At 33.4% G+C, this 20,272-nt stretch overlaps 2 protein-coding genes across 6 annotated transcripts; both read right to left on the bottom strand.

Annotated features, from left to right (window-relative positions):
- Positions 1 to 2,311: 2,311 nt before the first annotated feature.
- LOC102618964 (histone-lysine N-methyltransferase ATXR2) lies at positions 2,312 to 7,198 on the bottom strand. Of its 4 annotated transcripts, XM_015527533.3 has the most exons (16): positions 7,098 to 7,198; positions 6,939 to 7,049; positions 6,780 to 6,855; positions 6,565 to 6,650; positions 6,102 to 6,469; positions 5,822 to 5,934; positions 5,673 to 5,704; positions 5,415 to 5,560; positions 5,028 to 5,145; positions 4,417 to 4,465; positions 4,259 to 4,313; positions 3,967 to 4,036; positions 3,824 to 3,893; positions 3,240 to 3,316; positions 2,928 to 2,984; positions 2,312 to 2,780 (listed from the first exon to the last, which is right to left on the bottom strand). In XM_015527533.3, exons 2-16 carry the CDS (start codon positions 7,020 to 7,022, stop codon positions 2,670 to 2,672), a joined length of 1,512 nt encoding a protein of 503 aa, XP_015383019.1. In that variant the 5' UTR covers positions 7,023 to 7,049; positions 7,098 to 7,198; the 3' UTR covers positions 2,312 to 2,669. The 4 variants fall into 4 exon arrangements, 3 of the variants coding, with proteins under 3 accessions (XP_015383019.1, XP_015383018.1, XP_015383020.1); XM_015527532.3 differs by having other exon boundaries at positions 6,939 to 7,173; XM_015527534.3 differs by having other exon boundaries at positions 5,028 to 5,115; positions 6,939 to 7,170.
- Positions 7,199 to 8,280: 1,082 nt separating this feature from the next.
- LOC102619457 (peroxisome biogenesis protein 22) lies at positions 8,281 to 11,465 on the bottom strand. 2 transcript variants are annotated; one of them, XM_006469655.4, is made up of 9 exons: positions 11,088 to 11,465; positions 9,917 to 10,150; positions 9,767 to 9,814; positions 9,641 to 9,697; positions 9,457 to 9,558; positions 9,142 to 9,207; positions 8,827 to 8,928; positions 8,599 to 8,714; positions 8,281 to 8,507 (listed from the first exon to the last, which is right to left on the bottom strand). In XM_006469655.4, the coding sequence occupies exons 1-8, from the start codon at positions 11,208 to 11,210 to the stop codon at positions 8,610 to 8,612; spliced, it is 837 nt and encodes a 278-aa protein (XP_006469718.1). In that variant the 5' UTR covers positions 11,211 to 11,465; the 3' UTR covers positions 8,281 to 8,507; positions 8,599 to 8,609. The 2 variants fall into 2 exon arrangements, with proteins under 2 accessions (XP_006469718.1, XP_015382927.1); XM_015527441.3 differs by having other exon boundaries at positions 8,281 to 8,714; positions 11,088 to 11,464.
- Positions 11,466 to 20,272: the final 8,807 nt, after the last annotated feature.

Genomic DNA, 20,272 nt, shown 5'->3' with positions numbered 1-20,272 from the left:
AGTGAAATGGATAATGAGATACCTAAGAGGAACCATGGAGTATGATCTGGTATATAGTGGGTTGAATGAGGGAGGAAATGTCTTGGTAGGCTATGTTGATTCTGACTTTGCTGGGGATCTTGACAAAAGAAGGTCATAAACTAGTTATTTGTTTACTTTAGGTGGTTGTACTATAAGTTGGAAGGCAACACTTTAGGGTATAGTTGCCTTGTCAATTGTAAAAGCTGAATACACAGCAACTGCAGAGGTATTCAAAGAGGCTATTTGGCTAAGAGGAATAATTGCATAATTAGGGGTACAACAAGGCTCAACAACTGTGTATTGTGACAGCTAAAGCGCCATACATCTCAGCAAAAGTCAAGCACATTATGAGAAGACTAAACACAGTGATGTGAGACTGCATTTTGTAAGGCTTGAGGTGTCAAAGGGTGCTGTAAAGATGCTGAAGATAAACACTAAAGAGAATCCAACTGATATGCTAACAAAAGTAGTATCATATGCTAAGTTCAGTCTCTGTATGAACTTAGCAAGAATCTGCAGACTTTAAACAACTACAGGTATTGAGAAAGGAAGCACTAAGGAGTAATAAGGGCATTGAGTTCAAGGTGGAGATTGTTGGAGTATGAACTCAATAATCACGACCGACGTGCAGGATGCTTAATGTACGAGTGTATGACATGTCGTCCATCAAGTGCTTAACTTGAAAACGACAGGATTGAATCTGTCATACAAAGGCATAAGTAATACACATGCAGAGCACGTGCTAGAGACTCATTAAGCTTAGCTCAAAACGACATGAAACATTGGCGTTTTGGAATCACTTAAAGAGTCACGTTATTTGCACGTGTGTGAGGCTGTTACAAGTCATTGGTTTAGGAGGAAAATCAAGAAGGATAACAAACCCAGAATGCAGGGTATAAGAGCTGGTTCTGGAATCATCTTCTTCATCCGAAAAGAGAGAATAGAGGTGTGAGGAGAAAGAAAGTGTTAACCATTTGTGTTTTCTGTAATCACTGCCTAATTCTTGTACGCTTTGAGCTCAATAATAGTGAAAACTCAGTGCTTGGTTTCTCAGTGGATGTAGGCACCAACATCTGTGCTGAACCACTTAAATCATGTGTTCTTTATTTCTATGTGTCATATTCTTGATCTGAGTGAGTTGTGTGCGTGTGAGTCTTGGTTCTTTGAATCTAAATCAGGTCTTGGGGTGAATAGTGATCTGCTTTACAAACGTCAAATTCTCAACAACTACATTGTGGTTCAGGAACCATTTCAATCGTCCAAATGAAGCATTCCATCAGCCAGTCCCGGCAAACCTGAAGATCTTCTTGGTATAGTAATTGCACCCTCTTGAAATCCAGCTTTGCCAGTTCCAGTAACAAGTAATTTGAGTCTTTTCTTTTGTTTTATAAGGTTCAATATACCACCGTGCTTCTAGTTTTGGCGTTCTATGATGCAACGGAAGCTCAAGTGAATGACTAACAAGTTCTGACATGGCTGGGTTATCTATCTTTTTTATGATTGGTTCATTAACGTGTGTTCTTGAAAATGTTAAGGCCTCATCCAAGATCATGTCTCCTTCAAAGGCAAGATGTGAAGTCTCAAGCAAACTTAGCATTCCTTAGACGTCGTTTTCATAGTGTGCCGTGAACTTGCCTTCATGGTCCATCAAAGTCTTGGGTTATCAACTCTTAGTTGGTTTAATACGATTTGAAAGTAATTAAATAGGAATCATAAGCACTTGGGGGTGAACAGCTGTAATGCGAATGAACAATTCCAATGAATAGTAATTAAGGAAGTGAGCAGTGAGCACCTTGAGAAATTTCATAGCCGTGTTGCCTAAGCAGCCTGAATCTGAGAGCAGCAGCGCGGAGATTGTTTATGCATCAATGTGATCATACTCTTCCCAAAAGAAAATTCTGTCAAGGGCATACTTTATCTCATTTACAAAGTGGTACCCGCTGATTATCTAGGAGAATTGCCAACCGCTCTGCATTTCCTTTGTTTATCAAACACCTCACCTCGTTTTCTAACTTCTTTGCCTTGTTCTTGTACTTGCCATCCTACAAAATTATAATAAGCTCAGATGAATGTGTATTCCAGTACAAGTTACGTAGTTTCATTATACACGGAATGAGCGATGAGTTGATAACAAATACGAAGATTATCATGTCACTAGCTACATGAATGATTAATCTGCAATGATTGCAGGAAATTGCAACTCCAGATGGTAGGTTGATTATTCGCTGACCGTCTATTATCAGCATTGTGAGGCTTTTGATTGCTTATTGAACATTTAACTTCTTGTAACTGAAGCAAGGAAGAGAGATGATCTTACATTGGCATAGCGTATCGATGCTTGTATGGTCTTTAATTAGTTTCTAGCTTAAATAAAGTTGTAGATGCTTGCCAGATTAACTTAAGAGTGACTCAAAAATAATTGTCTTTTTTAAAAACAAAATATACATCAAATATTCTATTAATAACAACCAAATCTTAATAAGAAAATAGTGAAGCTGAACTGGGGCACGTTGATTAGCATTTGGTGGCAGATGAACGGCTGAAGGCATGATATGCTAAAGGAGCAGCTTCCTGTATCCCGATAGCCGTGTTCCAAGCCTGATGCTCTTAATCTGCTCTGTATTCTTTTCTAGAAGCACTTTTATGGGTCATGGCTCTTCTTCTAAGCACTTGGGGCAACTACATCTGAAACCATAATCTGCAAGTAATGTCTGCCTCTCTCCATAAGGAAGGTCCTCATCTATATATGAAATGGTAACCTGGAATGCCAAATTTAAATACTCTTTGCTCAAGACAAATGGAAATAAAATAACTCCACACCACACCCCAGAAGTTGCAATCTTAAGTTGGGGATTTTTAATCCATGAGAGGTTCCGAAGTAATATACAAAAACAGAGTTGGCTTACCTCTTCTCCCTTACAAATGGGTCTCTGTGCAATAATAACTGCTTGGCCATCTCTGTCCTGCAAATGAGAACAAAAAAGTAGATGAGATATAGTCTAGAATCATGAAAGAAACTAAAATAAAACGTTCCTATATGCCAATGTTACACATAAAGCCAGAATAATTGTAAACTTTGGAAACTTAACAATTAGTTGGGTGAGAAGGACTATGTAGTGAATCCTTCACATATAAATAATTAATTAAATTGCCTGCATCTCAGTGTCTGCACTGAGACCAATAACAAACACCTTGTATCTGGAGGAAGATTAAATTACCTCTTCTCTTTTGAATGCTTTTGCATTAGGACAGCAGGAATGGTTCATACAACTCTGCAAAGGGAAGAATGCAGTCCCTGATGCATTAAAACATTTCAAAATAGGGGGGAAAAAAGGCTCATTAAGAAAAAAATTTTGTAATAAAAAATATAAAAATTTTCACAATAAAGTTTGTATATGACCAGCCATATAAAAAAGGATAGAAAGAAAGAATTCAGTTTGCCACACCAAGTATCATCAAAAGTCAACTAGAACACTATAGTCCAAGTGTGGGACAGAAGAAACAAAGCACAAGTCTTATTTTTGGTATCTTGGTTATCTCATTTCATTAAGATATGGAAAAAAATGCAAAGCATTAGTAATTGCCATTTGAGGAAAATTTTAAGAAAAAATAATATATCAAGGAGTGCAAGAGTTAATATATCTTATGTAACAAAATCTGTTTTACATAAACAGCATATACAAGAAAAAGCATTTTCTATTACGGACACATTTCGCACAAGTTGTTCAGCATTTATAAAAAGGAAATAAACTGAAAAATTGTTCTCCAATTATGATGATCTGTCAGGCAGCTTAATTTATACCTTGACAACAAATTGAATAGTCATCACCAAGAGCATCAAGGATTGGTCGAGTAATTTTCTCAGCCTCTTTCTGCAACAAACCATAAAAGGAAGGGTCGCATACAAAAATGAAAGGACTCTAAAATCACAAGATTCATTCTAACCTTTTCACCATGCAGAAGATCATCAATATACAGAAAGTAATCCTCTACTGGAGATGCTACAACCAAATCACTGTAAATTTAGGACTTTGAATTATTATTTGGAAGCCAAAATTAAATACATTGTCTACAATTGCAAATTGTTATTTGGAAGACAAATTAAATAAACGTTTGAAAATGAGAGCCTATATAGTCCATGCCAATATGCTGTTGTAACAACATTCTTCCTGCAAGAGTAGTAAACTACCTAAATACGTAAATATGTCCCCTGAGAAGCCTTCGTAAAGTGACTTACAGATTATTTAGCTCAAACATGCCAATAATATGTCCGTAGATTTCAAGGGAGAATACTTTGTAGAGTCAAGAAATTCAACTTATTAATTCTGAGAATGGTAATGCAACAGTACTTCAAAGAAGTGTGCCAATTCAATAAGAACTTTTGGAAAAGGATACATGGCTCACACTCGCTGTCAAAGATGGCTGCCTTTAGGAGCTGCAGCGACTGAAACAATTCACAAGGATAAAATTTAGACACATGATAACAAGCAACTTTGATATTATCTAATATTTATAACAGCCAAATACTAATGCAAGAAACTGAAGATGAGAAGTTAATAATTATAAGAAAATGCATCAAACAAGAAGTCGAGGGGATTAATTAATGTACTTGGTAACATGATAAACATTACAAGATTTTTATAAGCAACCAGACCAAGGCTACCTCCTTTCAATTCAATTATAGAATTTAAAGTGAGATATGTCAAAGTTAAGGATACAAAGATCTACCTTCAATTATGGTGAAATAAATAGCAAGAAAGCAAGTTCCCTCACTCTAAGAAAAAAAAGCAATAAATGATGAGAATAATTGTTCCAAAGGGTCAAATAATTTCTAGTTCTTCAATCTAATAAAATCTCCTAGTTTTCTCACTATGATATGCTTTAGCAATAAGCAACCACTATGTACAATGTTCCTTAGTATTTGAACACATAACTAAAAGGACATATCAGAAGAAATGTATAGTCAGGTTTTTCATGCATGCACCATCTTTATAAAATTGTCTTACAGTGAATGCAAGCTCTCTTATTTTCATCCTGAAAGAGGCTTCATCAGAAGAATCCACATCATCTGGCAAAGCAATGCAGTCCCACCACCTAAGCAAATGATAAGTGCTAGTGAATCTCCTGATACAAAGCAATTTATAAAAATTCTTCTCATCCCTCCCCAAAAAGAAAAAAAAAAAAATCATACCTTATAACCACGCAACAGTATAGAAATCATATAAAACACTAATACTGTTTTGATGTTGCAGCAACTAGAGATTGACATAACATTAACACTCCATTTAGAACCTTCTACACAGATTCATAAACGTAGAATGTTGTAAATCTAACCTAAGACAAGTAAAATAATGTCTCTAGACAAGATATAAAGAAGAAGCATTAGCAACTACCTTCTCTTGTATCCAATGGATATTGGCTTCCAAGCTTCCAAAAGCAAGGAAAGATTAGAACTTTTCGAATTTGCATTGGTTTTTCCTTGTTCTTCAAGATGAGCGGCTTTTAGCTTCCTATATCTTAAAATGATGGAACAAATCACCTGAAAATGAACTAACGTTAAAAGTATGTTCTATTGCAGGTAGTTGAAGTATTGTATTGTGTGCAATGGTAAATAACATATATGGACAATAAATATATACAACAGAACATACCTTGGCAGCAAGAAGGAAAATATCATTTGTTCCTGAGGTTTAAAAGAGGAACAAGGAACCAGTAGCGAAGCAGAAATCAGTGACTGTGAACATTTTACCTGGTTTAAGTACATGCTAAGAGGCAATTACCAACAAATCTAGAGCTTTACCATTAGCGTGTTCTATAAATTTCAATAACGCTGCCCTAGATAGTGCTTTTGACCTCTCCCCGGTGCACAATAAAGAATGAAACAATTCCCAATCAGCCTCTGCACAAGATTTGCTGCAGCATGTTGACAAGATTATTACAAGGGATTAAATGGAAAATCTTTAGAAGTCTCAGTAGTACTCACTTAAAAGTCAATTGTACTCATGGTTTGTATTGTTGAGGTAAAAGTCAATTGTACTCATGGTTCGTATTGTTGAGGTGACAACAATTAACATGCTTACCTACAGTAATAAGCTTCTCCGCAACCCCCAGGACATGGAATGGTGGAAGGCAAGGGAAACTTGTCAGAAAAGGGTAATTCCAGTTCACCATTCATCAATGATTCAATGAACCCTTTAGGCAGAGAGATATTATCTTTGGAACTGCCAGGAGCACAATTTCCATAATCTTCATGATTTTTCATGTAAGAACCGTCCTCCATGTCGGATGAATCAGTATTGTAACAATCTTCCGATGCATGTGAAGAGGACCCCATATGACATTTATCATTTGCAGAGTCACCTAGGCTTTGCAAATACAGTCTCCGCCCAATTTGAAGTTCTATAGAACCAATAAATCGAAAACAAAAGCTGCACACAAGACAATCCATCTGCAACATGGAAATAAAATAAAAAATATATTTATGCCATAAATGTTCAACTCTCAAGGCAAGCAAACACAATGAATAAATAAAAATAAAAAGACCTTGTTTGAAGAATGCTGATTTCCGGCAAGCATTTGGTCCTTCAAAACAAGTTCCTCTTCTTGAAAGTCCATGCCAGCATAGACACCTAAAGTTAACAAATTGCGATCAAGACAAATTAAATTTGAAAAAAAACGAAAAGAAAAAAAGAACAGAAAAAAGAGCGCATTAAAAAGCGAAGATAGGCTATAGAAAAAAAAAAATTCAATTTAGATACCCTTTCCACGCTCACTAATTTGTTTAACTTTAATGCCATGGCAATTTCTAGTGGAAATAAGCTGGTCGAAGTACTCCTGGCGATTGAAAATCAAAAGGATTCGTCAATAAGAAAATTAAAAAGGTGCCAATAAGTTTGCAGATAAAGAAGCACAGTTGCCTGGACTTGAAGAGGTGAAGGAGGTCGCAGAAGACAAGAGACTTCACTTGCGCACTTTTCGTCGATCGGGCAAACAATTTCCATCCTGTAATGGAACCAACCAACTGAAGCCTAAAAGTAAAAAGCCTCTTCTCTTACTTCTCACTCGTGCACTGAAGCCTAAAAGTGAAAAAAGCCTACCCTCTCACTTCTCGCTCGTGCTGTGTAAATGTTGTTTTTGTATGTGCTGCCCCCAGCCCGCCGCAAATGCTCTTTCTTTAGTGAACGACTAAACCTTAATTTCACACCCAATTAACAATTGATTAAATATTTTAAGATTGCTCAGATTAGTAATAAAATAATAAAGATACCAATAATATTAACCATTTTTCAAAAACCATCTTTCTCATCCATAAATTACTCTTGTAGAATGCATTTGGCTTTTCTAAAATATTCTTGAATTTCTTCTCTCTTTTGTTCTTGGAAGTTTATAGGGAAAATATCCACCGTCCACCTATTTCTTACACCTTTTTTAAAAATACACAATTCCTTCATTTTTTGGCTGGAATCCACCCAAAGTTACATTTTTTTTCACTTTTCCACTTCCGTTTGGAATCCGTTAAGAAAACTAATGGAAACTTTAAAAAATGACCATTTTACCCCCAAAACGAAAATTACAATTTCACCTTAAAAATTACAAAAAATAATTAGATTAAATCTAATTATTTTCCCCATCGGTCAATAAATAAATTAATTCCATAACCATCAAATGCATGTTTTTTTTAAATATATCTGTAATTAGAATGCTAAATTATAACAGTAGTATTAAAAATAGCCCAATCTCACAAATCATCAATTGAATTTAAGATAAGTAGAGTTTTATTATTAATTGAGTTATAATCTCTAGTAGTTAAGATTTTTTTGTACTTTATTAAAGTACCAATAATGATATTCATCATTAAATCATATTATTTTTGGTATTTTTTAAGATGAAATTGTAATTTTCGTTTTGGGGGTAAAATGGTCATTTTATTAAGTTTCCGTTAGTTTTCTTAACGGATTCCAAACGGAAGTGGAAAAGTGAAAAAAAAATGTAACTTTAGATGGATTCCAGCTAAAAAATGAAGGAATTGTGTATTTTAAAAAAAGGTGTAAAAAATAAGTGGACGGTGGATATTTTCCCAAGTTTATATTTCATATGTTACAGCAATTTAGCTGAAATTGATTTTTCGAGTCTGTTTATTTTCCCAATCATTATTTGAGAACATTAAATTAGAGTGCATAATGAGATCACGCCTCTATTCGAAATTCAATCCTTGCTTGAAATCGCATCAGAAAAATGAGGGAATAAGGAAGAAGAAGATCGGAAATGCCAATAGTGGATTATACTAGAATGTAGAAGAAAGATTGTTGGTTGTAATAGTGAAACAAAATTATTGTTCATGATTGCATAATCATTAAACCGACTGCCGACACCAATTACAGACTTTCAAAATATTCCAGCAGACAGACAGACGACGCTGTTTCACAAATTTTAATCAAACAAATGAAGCTTCTCCCTTCCTCCGAGAACAAGCAAATTGTAGACGACTGCCAAAAAAGACTTTTTTCATGTATCGAGCTGCAACACACAAGAACCAGACGGGGATAAAAATAAGATTAAAAAACTCTTTTCTTTTACTTGTTCTTGAGTCAAACACATCCAAAGAATTGTTCCAAGGATGGAGAACTGAACACGTTGGCTGCACTTCGTTCAGGTCTGTTGGGAGAAATGTGAAGCTGATATTTGATAAACCTCTGTAACAAAAATAAGTGAGCTCAGATGACAGGCATCATAACAAGCAGAATATAATGAATTTAGAAATCAGAACCAAATTTATTAAAACACAGCTACTCATAAAAGATGTACAGCTAATTGAGAAACAATTTCGGGATTAGTGTCGATATGCCAATCTGGTTCCAATTGCCGCACAAAAGATGTCCGCCCGATTTCTGTACTACAAAATAGAACCTGTACACACAGTTCACACAAAGTAAAGACATTTAGACATATGCCATGGAAATTAATTGAAATTCTTTAGTCAAGGTTCTATCAACAGCAGTAATATCCATAGTAATTTCTATCAAAAACAACACAGAGTACTAGGCACAATTTACTTATTTAGTCTAACTAGAACTCCATCATTAAATTTTTCCAAAGCAACAACCCGATGTTAAGATTTACCTTGTCTTTTACCAAACCACCTGAAGTGAAAACTCCCGCAGTTTCCAGAGCCAGAAGAACCTTTTTCTGCAAACAAACAAGCCACAAGTGCTTACTCAGAAAACTAAGATGGAAATTATAAACGATAAGGATACACTGCAATAAGACAGCTTAAAAGGTAAGCTTCATTCTAAGTCAGTAGCAATCAACAAGGAAACAGAAAGTCCCAACATGCTAATATTGATAATGAAGTGTGTTACTTATGAAACCACACATTTAGCAACATTGACAGAACTGAAGAATGGACACGCGGTAAGAAAAAGGTTTTTAACGCACTTCGCTTTCATCGTCAAGAACTCTTTCCATGAGATAGAGATCACAAAACTTAGTGATCTCCAATAGCGCCTCCAGCACAGAGGACTTCACGGTTACTTGTTTCTGTGAAGAAGAAAATTAATTGAATTAATCATTTTGAATTCTAATTCAAACACAGAACTCCACAGGAAAATAAAATAATCACCTGGAGCTCCTCAGGACAACTTTCCTCCAGGACAACTCCAAGCAAACGGCATGTCACCTACAGAAGATGAGTCATTAAATCATAAAACCATTAGGTTTAGCAGATCAGAGAGGACAAGAATGTTACCTTTCTTCCTTCACTCAGTTTCTGCCTAACTACTTGTCCCAAAGTTGGCTGAAAATGAAATGAAAAAATGAGAAGAGGCAGCAAATTAATGATGGACAAGGTAAATATGCACAACATACTCAAATGTCGGAAAGTAAGACACATGCTTACCTTTACTGGTTGAAATAATGCATCAGCAATTTGTGTTCTTAAATCTTCTGATGATGAACTAGCTCCAAAAGGCGTCGAAGTCGCGTTAGCTTGAGTGCTGCCAACAGAATTACTAGTTGAAGGAGCTTGTCTTTTCGGCTGCCTTCTTTGAGGAGCACCTGGAGATCTGAACATCCTCCACGTAAAGACAATCGCAAGAGCAAGGCCTGCAATAGCTCCAACAGACCGTGAATCCTGATACCAAGATAAAAGTGTCAGAACCCAAAACATAATGAAAACATAGAACTTTTTCTTTTATTCTCAAAAAATAAAAACTAAAACTTGGGGAGATCAATCTGAGCTTCAGGCTATGCATCTGAAGCCAATCGTAGATTGACCCAGATTTCCTGTGCTCAGGTCAAGTGGAGTGGTCTTGGGCTGGGCGAGATACACCAGGCTGGTTTGTATTGCCAATAACCTTAATGCAAAAGCCAAAAACTGAAGGAACCCTTTATTAAGAATATATAACTATTCTTTTTACAGAAAGCTATACTGGACTAATACCGAATGAGGACAGATGACAATACTTGGTCATATCCAACATACATTATATATTAGTGGTTAGAGACACAGCAACCCCATCCCAACTTGGACTTAAGTCTAGTTCCAAATCATGCAAAATACAAACTTTCCATAGAGAAAAACGCTTTCCTCATCTAAGAATCAGTGAAGAATATAGTTATAATGGTCTAGAGGGTGAATTTTTTTTTTTTCTTTTTCTGACCTAAAATACCACATATATACATAAGGATATCAAAAGACAACAGCAGTTCCATTAAATTTCGCTTGCCATTCAACCGGCAATATAGTTCCATCCAATTCATGTATATGCTTAATACTCTCCAATGTAGCACCAATCCAGTATCAATCTTTCCAATATATATTTTACTTAATCGCATATGTTAATCCAATTTAAACAAAACAAGAAGCAAATTCTAATTTTGCTATCCCTATTTATTTGGGCAATATCTAATTACTAGTAGCAAAGCCACTGACGCACCAACTAAACAACGTTCACTAAAATCACTACACTAATTCATACTCCCATAAATTTCTATCAATCAAACAGTCTCAGATCCGCCATAAACACAAAAAAAATTTCACGGCAATGCCAAGCAAGAGACAAAAGTACCAAGTTGTGGAAAGAGATCGAGAAGAGATTGGACATCTTGACCGTGAGATAAGCCCCGAACCGCTTGATCAGCTGAATTAGGTCTTCCTTTGATGATAAAGATGGCGATGACGACTCCGCCATGGCTTGTATGGTATACCAAACGCGACGTCGTTTAACCCCCCACAAAAAAAGAAAAAAACAATAAAAAAGGGCTTTGCTTGAGGCTTGGGGATTTCAGATTCTTCCTTTCAACTGTTTCATTTGCTTTTAAAATATTCAGAGACCTAGAACAGCCATTTGTGAATTTTATTTGATTTTTAGATAGAAAAGAAAATATGCAGGTTGTTTTGCGTCAACTATCGAGAGAGTGCGTATAATTTTCAAGTGCTTATTTTTGTTGTAGTTTTATTTGCTGGAGTCGGTATGTTTTAGTAATTTTCGGTACGGATTTTAATTGGTTGCGTTAGGTGTCAGTCTGTTGTATGATTGCGTGGATCGATATGGTTTGTTAATCAGGATTGTGATCGACAGAGCGCTATGTATAGTACTACGGCTCATTCAAAACGCTGCGTCTTACTTTTGAATAATAGTCACCTGTATTACGTACAACACTTTTTTTTTTTTTGTTTTCAATATTCAATTCTATCGAAATCCCACTATGTGTTGCCAAGTTTTATGCTCATCCAAATGAGTATATTCATGGTTTGATTTTCGTGGGACAATTAGGATCATAACACAACCATCACCCAAATTACAAATACAACTAAGGTAACTAAATTTATGGATAGGCAAAATTCATAAACGCAATAAAATTTATAAACAATTTTATTATTAGTTCAATTTTTATTTATTGTTAGATGAGAGTGAAGTAGAGTTGGAATGAGCCCTCTGTAATTACTCAAAATCTCTAAATCAAATGGACGTCAACGTAAATCCATAAAGTAGTGCCTTAATTTGTTTTTGGCTCTCCATGAAAACATAACCTTCATATTTATCACAAAAAAACTGAGTTTCCAACAAGGAAACTGAAAGTGACCCAGAGAGGTAGAAAATTACTCTTGCTCAAGCTCAACCACTCAAAGATAGATTCATTCTCCGAGATCTCTGAGCAAGCAATTGTCCGGCGTGTACGTAATTGATTTTTGTTTTCTTTAATAATTTCCTGGCAATTTAATGAGATAGTCTTATGCACGAATCACCCAATGAAACCAATTGAAAGGCAATGTAGATTTGTAGAGGGTCTTTATATTAGAAAATAGCTTCACAATTGACAGTAAGAGAAAAATTTAATAATAAACTAAACAAAATAATCACACTAAAAACGATAACATTAATTAAATATATACTGAAATTGCCTTCATAATGCGTCACGATATTAAAATCAACAGTTAATGCAAACAAACGCAACATGTTTTATTTTCCTTATTTATGGAATCTTTCAATTCCATTAAAGTTATTGTAGCGAGATTCTCAATATTCATTCATATAAATAGAGGCTCATGACGTCTGAATTTCACACATCTCCTTTAATTCTTATTAAGTTGCATACAATTCATTTAATAAACAGAAAATGTCGAAGAGTCTTAGTTTCATCATCTTGGCTTTGCTTGTAGTGGCAAACACTAAAAGCACACTTATTACAGCCAGTTGTTTTAGCCAAGGATATCACCCAGATGCTTCATTTTCTAATAATCCCGCAGCATCACTTGAAATTGTTGATTGCTCAGGGCTTACAAGGGAAGAGTGTTTGATCGAGAAGTTAAAGAAAGCTCTTGCAGACTATATCTACTACTGTCCCCCGGGGGGATGCAAATGATTTTGATAATCAGTTATTTCGTTTATCTTTTATGAGTGCTTTTGCAACAATAATCAATTGCAGTGAAATTGAAACTGTGTTTTAATAAAATAAGAAATTAATTCATTATGAGTACGTAATGTTATGTCATGTGTTTTTGGTGTGTGAATTGGCTTTGTTTTGTTGTATACATATCATTGAATCAATCTACGAGAAGGCAATCTATTGAAATACTAATAATGATCAAGCGATCATTATTACTATCTTAGTACATTTGTGATATTTGAATTTTAAGTCAATTTTCTTTTAGGGTGAGGCTAATTGCATCCGAACCAAAAAAAAAAATTGAACTTTTATGTTTTATTGAAATCTTATATTACAAAACTGTCTGAATTTATTTGTAGGGTAAACTTCAATTTATGCCCCGTGAATCTTTAATTTACCCCTAAAAAATGTGAAAACATCAACGTACCCTTATTTACTGGTAAGAAAATGAATAGAAAATTTATAAATGTGCCCGCTATTTACGTTCATCTTCTGAACCAAAATTAATGTAAATTAAGATTTTCAAACTTTTGGAGGGTAAATTGAAGATTTTTATTGAGATGGGGATGAATTGAAGTTTACCCCCAATTAATAAAATTTTTTCTTTTTTTTTTTGACACTTATTTGTCCCATATACTAAACAAACAAAAATCTTTCTTTAATTAGATGAATATTGCGGTGATGCTGTAAAGGTCTATTTACAAATCACATTCAAAAAGGAAAAAAAAATTATATAAGGAAATCGACAATTTGTTGGCTAGTTACAATTATTGGGCAGCACAACACAAGTCACACTGTCACAGTAATTATAATTTTTAGTTTGTCACTTGAAAATAAAAATATTGGCTTTTTACTTTCTTCTATTTTAAATTGTTTTATTTCATTTTAATTTTTTTAAAATCACAAAATGGTTTAAATCAATTGTTTTTAAATGCAAATATATATTCTTTTACTTATTTGAGATGGCTAGTTTGGCTTTAATTTAATATACGTTTTTGTAACTGAAAGTTAGATATTTCTTTATTTTTGTTATTTGGCTGAATAATCTAAAATTCTTACTTAATTGATGACTTAAAAATGATAATGTATTAATTTGTTAATTTTTATGTAGCTAATTAGTAAGATAAGAAATTTTTTTTGATAAGAAAATAATGAAATTAAAGATAGCAATTAAGATTAATCATTTGATGATGCAAAATAAAGACTGCATGATCTTAGCTCCTACAAAGTTCAAGACCCGAATGTAGTTACCACTAAGAATAACATGTAGGATTAATTAGCACACAGAATTTTAATCAATGTCATTAGTTTTTATCTTTTCTTGGTTTGTCTTTGTTCTGTAAGGCTCTTGAAAATACAAGTTCCCAATCACACACTTTTATCGTATAGGAAGCATCATAAAAAGAAGAAACAAATTCTCAAACTAGGCGACCAAAATGACATGAGACAATGAATCTAGTCATTTGAACAAGTAAGGGATTAAGCACTCTTGTGTAGATTGAATAGAGAAGCAATAGCAAATAGATAATGAGTCCAATGAAGCCAGCAGTTAATGCTCCCATAATTTGATCTCAGCAGTGGGGGACTTGGAGGCAAACTAGTAGCTAGCGTACTGATGAATTTCCTTTTTGCCCACTTGAGCTATTGCCAAGGTAGCAAATATGCTCGATGTGAGCAACACTGTGAAAACCGAGCCACCCAGAGCATTGAACAAAATCAATAAGACTTATACAATCTCAATTTTGATTTATTGATAACGTTACTAGCTTTATGCTACGCAGAGTAGGTTCTAAATTACTTGGGGCCTTGGGCAAAAAATATTTTGACAACTTGAGTACTAATAATCAACAAGGCAGTAAGAAATTTCAAAAAGAAAAATAGTCAAGAAAATATTTTTGTTTTTACTTGTTTCAAAATTATTATTTGAAGAAAATATTTTATTTTACTTAAAAAATGAGCAAATAAACATAATAATTTTTCTTATAGAGAAAGGCGCAAGGAATTTTATATGTTAAATAATAAATTTTTTTAAACTCACAAAAATGTTATGGTTTTTCTTGAAATAACTAATAACGAAAAACATTATTAACTATAGCTCTTTAGCAATAATGCTATCAAATATTGAATTTGTGTAAAAATTCTTAATTATAGGATAATTATTAATTAAAAAGTGGCCTAAAAAATAAGCTTTCCTATTGTAAGTATAATCTAAGATATCTATTAATTTGACCATATCAAAAAAATACTAAAAAAAAAAATCTTCTTAACATATAGAGACGAGACAACCACAATTGGGCTATTATAACATATGGGGCCCTAGACAGCAACCTGGTTCACCTATGTTTAAAGCCACCCCTGTAAGATGGGCAATAGGCTCTTACCACATACAAAGGATTAACTAATTGCCAAATCATACTATCTGAAAAGAATAAACAGAACCATAAAGCCGTAGATGCTTACAACTTCATTTGCTATTAAAAAACGCAAGTTAAAAAACCTGATCATAATTTATAAAGCATGCATGACATTGAATTTAATTATATAACTCACTTAAATGGCGACATGGCACCATACTTAGCTTAAAATGATGACACTACAAAGAAGGTAGCTGCCTCATGGCTTGTAGCCACGACAATTGTAGCAGAGAAGGTGTTGTTGTTAGCCTATGTAGCTATAGATGTTGATTTTGATGATAACAAACCACATGTATTGATTAAGCAAAGATTTATGAATTGTGCTTTTATAATAAGAAAATGATGTTATGGAATTAAAGAGTTTTGGATTAAAATGAAAGTATTTTTAAATCTTTGATAGGGTTTTAAATTTCGGATTTGGACCTATTTGAAACTATTTAAATATTTTGGGTCATTCTATAATTTCACATAGTTTGGGTGAAATCATAATTTCAAAAATTTTTGGGATTGACAAAGCATTATTTAAAATTTTGAAATTGGACCTATTTGAAAGCTTTCATAACGTTTTGGGTCATACTACAGTTTTATAAAGTTTTGAGGTCAAACTATAAATTTAGAAAATATTTCACTGTAGCAGTTACTGTAGCAAGCGCCTAGTCGGATATGGTAAACGACAAACTAAATTTTGGGCAGTAAGCTTCTGGAGCATAAACGGCTATCCAGATTTCGCAAAGCAGCAATCCGGATTTCAAAAGCGGCTTACCGAATATGAAAAACGGCATGCCGGATATTCTAAAATTCAAATTCTTACCTTAACGGTAACATAAAAGTGGCTTACCGGATTCCTAAACGGCAAGCCAGTTATGATTAAAATGTGCATAACGGCTAGTTTTTTAGCTCAAACTATATAAACTCAAATCCAACTCATTTTCAAGCTCTCTAGCAAGCATAAACAAAAAGCACACGAGATATCTTGAGCTTTAAATTTGCAAATCACAAAACATTGAATCATCTCTTTTTCTTTATTTTTGAATATCTACTCTTTGAGTGAGTTTTGTTGTAATCTTCATTTCTTCATCTTAATTGTAAGAGTTTGAGTGTATGAGACACTTGAGTGAAGAGATTGGGAGATAATCTCTTTGTTGTAAAGGTTCATTGACACCTTGAAGTCAATTGTAAACGGTTGAAGCCTTGGAAAGGCTCGGATAGTGAAATCCTCAAGTTTGGATCGCTTGGAAGCGTGGACGTAGGCGGGGATTGCCGAACCACGTAAAAATTCGTGTTTGTTTCTCTTCTCCCTTACTCATTTGTTATTGTGCTTTTATTAAACTTATTGCTTTCAATTTTTATTAAGACATTAGATTGCTTGTTGTGTGGATTTACTAGGATAATTTTTAAATTTCCAATTCACCCCCCCTCTTGGGTTGCACACTTATATTTCAGTTGCCCTAAAGGCCATTAGCTTCAGTAGAAAAGTGTATAGCCTCGTGATGAGCATTTGATAGCACAATTACTTATGGTGACAAACTTGATGAGTTGGCAAATGAGGGTTATATAAACTATAGGAAAAAGTTTAAGGTTAATTAGCTAATGGAAAACACAGGAGTACATAGAGTTATGAAGGCAGATGAACACGTATGTTGCGATAATTTGTTAGTTGAAATGCTCAACTATCACCACCACCATTCACTACAAGTTTTCAATTCTTTTAGCTATGTATAGACTTTTGATTACCCAATATGTGCAAGCCTTTTTTCTTTTTTGGTCAGCTCTATCAGTAATTTGACACAATAGGGAAACAAACTGAATCAATCTAATGGAATGATAAAATCAAATCCTATAAACGGTAAGGAGCATTGCTGATCTATTTAGAGTTGTTGAATGAATCTTACTAATGGATCATGAGGGCTGATCTATCATTATCTCAACCTCCTCGTTCATACAAGCCAACTTGACCAAGTGTAAATAATTGATTTTTGTTTTGTTTAATAATTTCCTTGCAATTTAATAAAATAATCTTATGCATGAATCACCCAATGAAACCAAATGAAGGGCAATCTTACTAATGGATCATGAGGGCTGATCTATCATTATCTCAACCTCCTCATTCATACAAGCCAACTTGACCAAGTGTAAATAATTGATTTTTGTTTTCTTTAATAATTTCCTTGCAATTTAATGAGATAATCTTATGCACGAATCACCCAATGAAACCAAATGAAGGGCAATGTAGACTTGTAGAGGGTCTTTATATTAGAAAATAGCTTCACAATTGATATAAAGAGAAAAAAATCTAATAATAAACTAAACAAAATAATCACACTAAAAACGATAACATTAATTAAATGTATACTGAAATTGCCTTCATAATGCGGCACGATATTAAAATCAACAGTTAATGCAAACAAACGCAACATGTTTTATTTTCCTTATTTAAGGAATCTTTCAATTCCATTAAAGTCATTGTAGCGAGATTCTCAATATTCATTCATATAAATAGAGGCTCATGACTTTCTGAATTTCACACATCTCCTTTAATTCTTATTAAGTTGCATACAATTCACTTAATAAATAGAAAATGTCGAAGAGTCTTAGTTTCATCATCTTGGCTTTGCTTGTAGTGGCAAACACTAAAAGCACACTTATTACAGCCAGTCGTTTTAGCCAAGGATATCACCCAGATGCTTCATTTTCTAATAATCCCGCAGCATCACCTGAAATTGTTGATTGCTCAGGGCTTACAAGGGAAGAGTGTTTGATCGAGAAGTTAAAGAAAGCTCTTGCAGACTATATCTACTACTGTCCCCTGGGGGGATGCAAATGATTTTGATACTCAGTTATTTCGTTTATCTTTTATGAGTGCTTTTGCAACAATAATCAATTGCAGTGAAATTGAAACTGTGTTTTAATAAAATAAGAAATTAATTCATTATGAGTACGTAATGTTATGTCATGTGTTTTTGGTGTGTGAATTGGCTTTGTTTTGTTGTATACATGTCGTTGAATCAATCTACAAGAAGACAATCTATTGAAATACTAATAATGATCAAGCAATCATTATTACTATCTTAGTACATTTGTGATATTTGAATTTTAAGTCAATTTTCTTTTAGGGTGAGGCTAATTGCATCCGAACCAAAAAAAAAAATTGAACTTTTATGTTTTATCGAAATCTTATATTACAAAACTGTTTGAATTTATTTGTAGGGTAAACTTCAATTTATGCCCCGTGAATCTTTAATTTACCCCTAAAAAATGTGAAAACATCAACGTACCCTCATTTACTGGTAAGAAAATGAATAGAAAATTTATGAACGTGCCCGCTATTTACGTTCATCTTCTGAACCAAAATTAATGTAAATCACACTATCACAGTAATTAGAATTTTTAGTTTGTCACTTGAAAATAAAAATATTGGCTTTTTACTTTCTTCTATTTTAAATTGTTTTATTTCATTTTAATTTTTTTTAAATCTCAAAATGGTTTAAATCAATTGTTTTTAAATGCAAATATATATTCTTTTATGTATTTGAGATGGCAAGTTTGGCTTTAATTTAACATACGTTTTTTTAACTGAAATTTAGATATTTCTTTATTTTTGTTATTTGGCTTAATAATCTAAAATTCTTACTTAATTGATGACTTAAAAATGATAATGTATTAGTTTGTTAATTTTTATGCAGCTAATTAGTAAGGTAAGAAAATTTTTTTTGATAAGAAAATAATGAAATTAAAGATAGCAATTAAGATTAATCATTTGATGATGCAAAATAAAGACTGCATGATCTTAGCTCCTACAAAGTTCAAGACCCGAATGTAGTTACCACTAAGAATAACATGTAGGATTAATTAGCACACAGAATTTTAATCAATGTCATTAGTTTTTATCTTTTCTTGGTTTGTCTTTGTTCTGTAAGGCTCTTGAAAATACAAGTTCCCAATCACACACTTTTATCGTATAGGAAGCATCATAAAAAGAAGAAACAAATTCTCAAACTAGGCGACCAAAATGACATGAGACAATGAATCTAGTCATTTGAACAAGTAAGGGATTAAGCACTCTTGTGTAGATTGAATAGAGAAGCAATAGCAAATAGATAATGAGTCCAATGAAGCCAGCAGTTAATGCTCCCATAATTTGATCTCAGCAGTGGGGGACTTGGAGGCAAACTAGTAGCTAGCGTACTGATGAATTTCCTTTTTGCCCACTTGAGCTATTGCCAAGGTAGCAAATATGCTCGATGTGAGCAACACTGTGAAAACCGAGCCACCCAGAGCATTGAACAAAATCAATAAGACTTATACAATCTCAATTTTGATTTATTGATAACATTACTAGCTTTATGCTACGCAGAGTAGGTTTTAAATTACTTGGGGCCTTGGGCAAAAATTTTTTTACGAGGCCTTTCAGTTTTAACAATTAAAGAAACATAAAATATCTTAAAATGCAATCAAATTTTGACAACTTGAGTACTAATAGTCAACCAGGCAGTAAGAAATTTCAAAAAGAAAAATAGTCAAGAAAATATTTTTGTTTTTACTTGTTTCAAAATTATTATTTGAAGAAAATATTTTATTTTACTTAAAAAATGAGCAAATAAACATAATAAATTTCCTTATAGAGAAAGGCGCAAGGAATTTTATATGTTAAATAATAATTTTTTTTAAACTCACAAAAATGTTATGGTTTTTCTTGAAATAACTAATAACGAAAAACATTATTAACTATAGCTCTTTAGCAATAATGCTATCAAATATTGAATTTGTGTAAAAATTCTTAATTATAGGATAATTATTAATTAAAAAGTGGCCTAAAAAATAAGCTTTCCTATTGTAAGTATAATCTAAGATATCTATTAATTTGACAATATCAAAAAAATACTAAAAAAAAAATCTTCTTAACATATAGAGACGAGACAAACACAATTGGGCTATTCTAACATATGGGG

Source organism: Citrus sinensis, chromosome 2 (genome assembly GCF_022201045.2).
Source record: "Citrus sinensis cultivar Valencia sweet orange chromosome 2, DVS_A1.0, whole genome shotgun sequence".
Taxonomy (NCBI): Eukaryota; Viridiplantae; Streptophyta; class Magnoliopsida; order Sapindales; family Rutaceae; genus Citrus; species Citrus sinensis.
The sequence above is the reverse complement of the archived record's forward strand: the minus strand, read 5'-3'. Positions and strand labels throughout refer to the sequence as shown.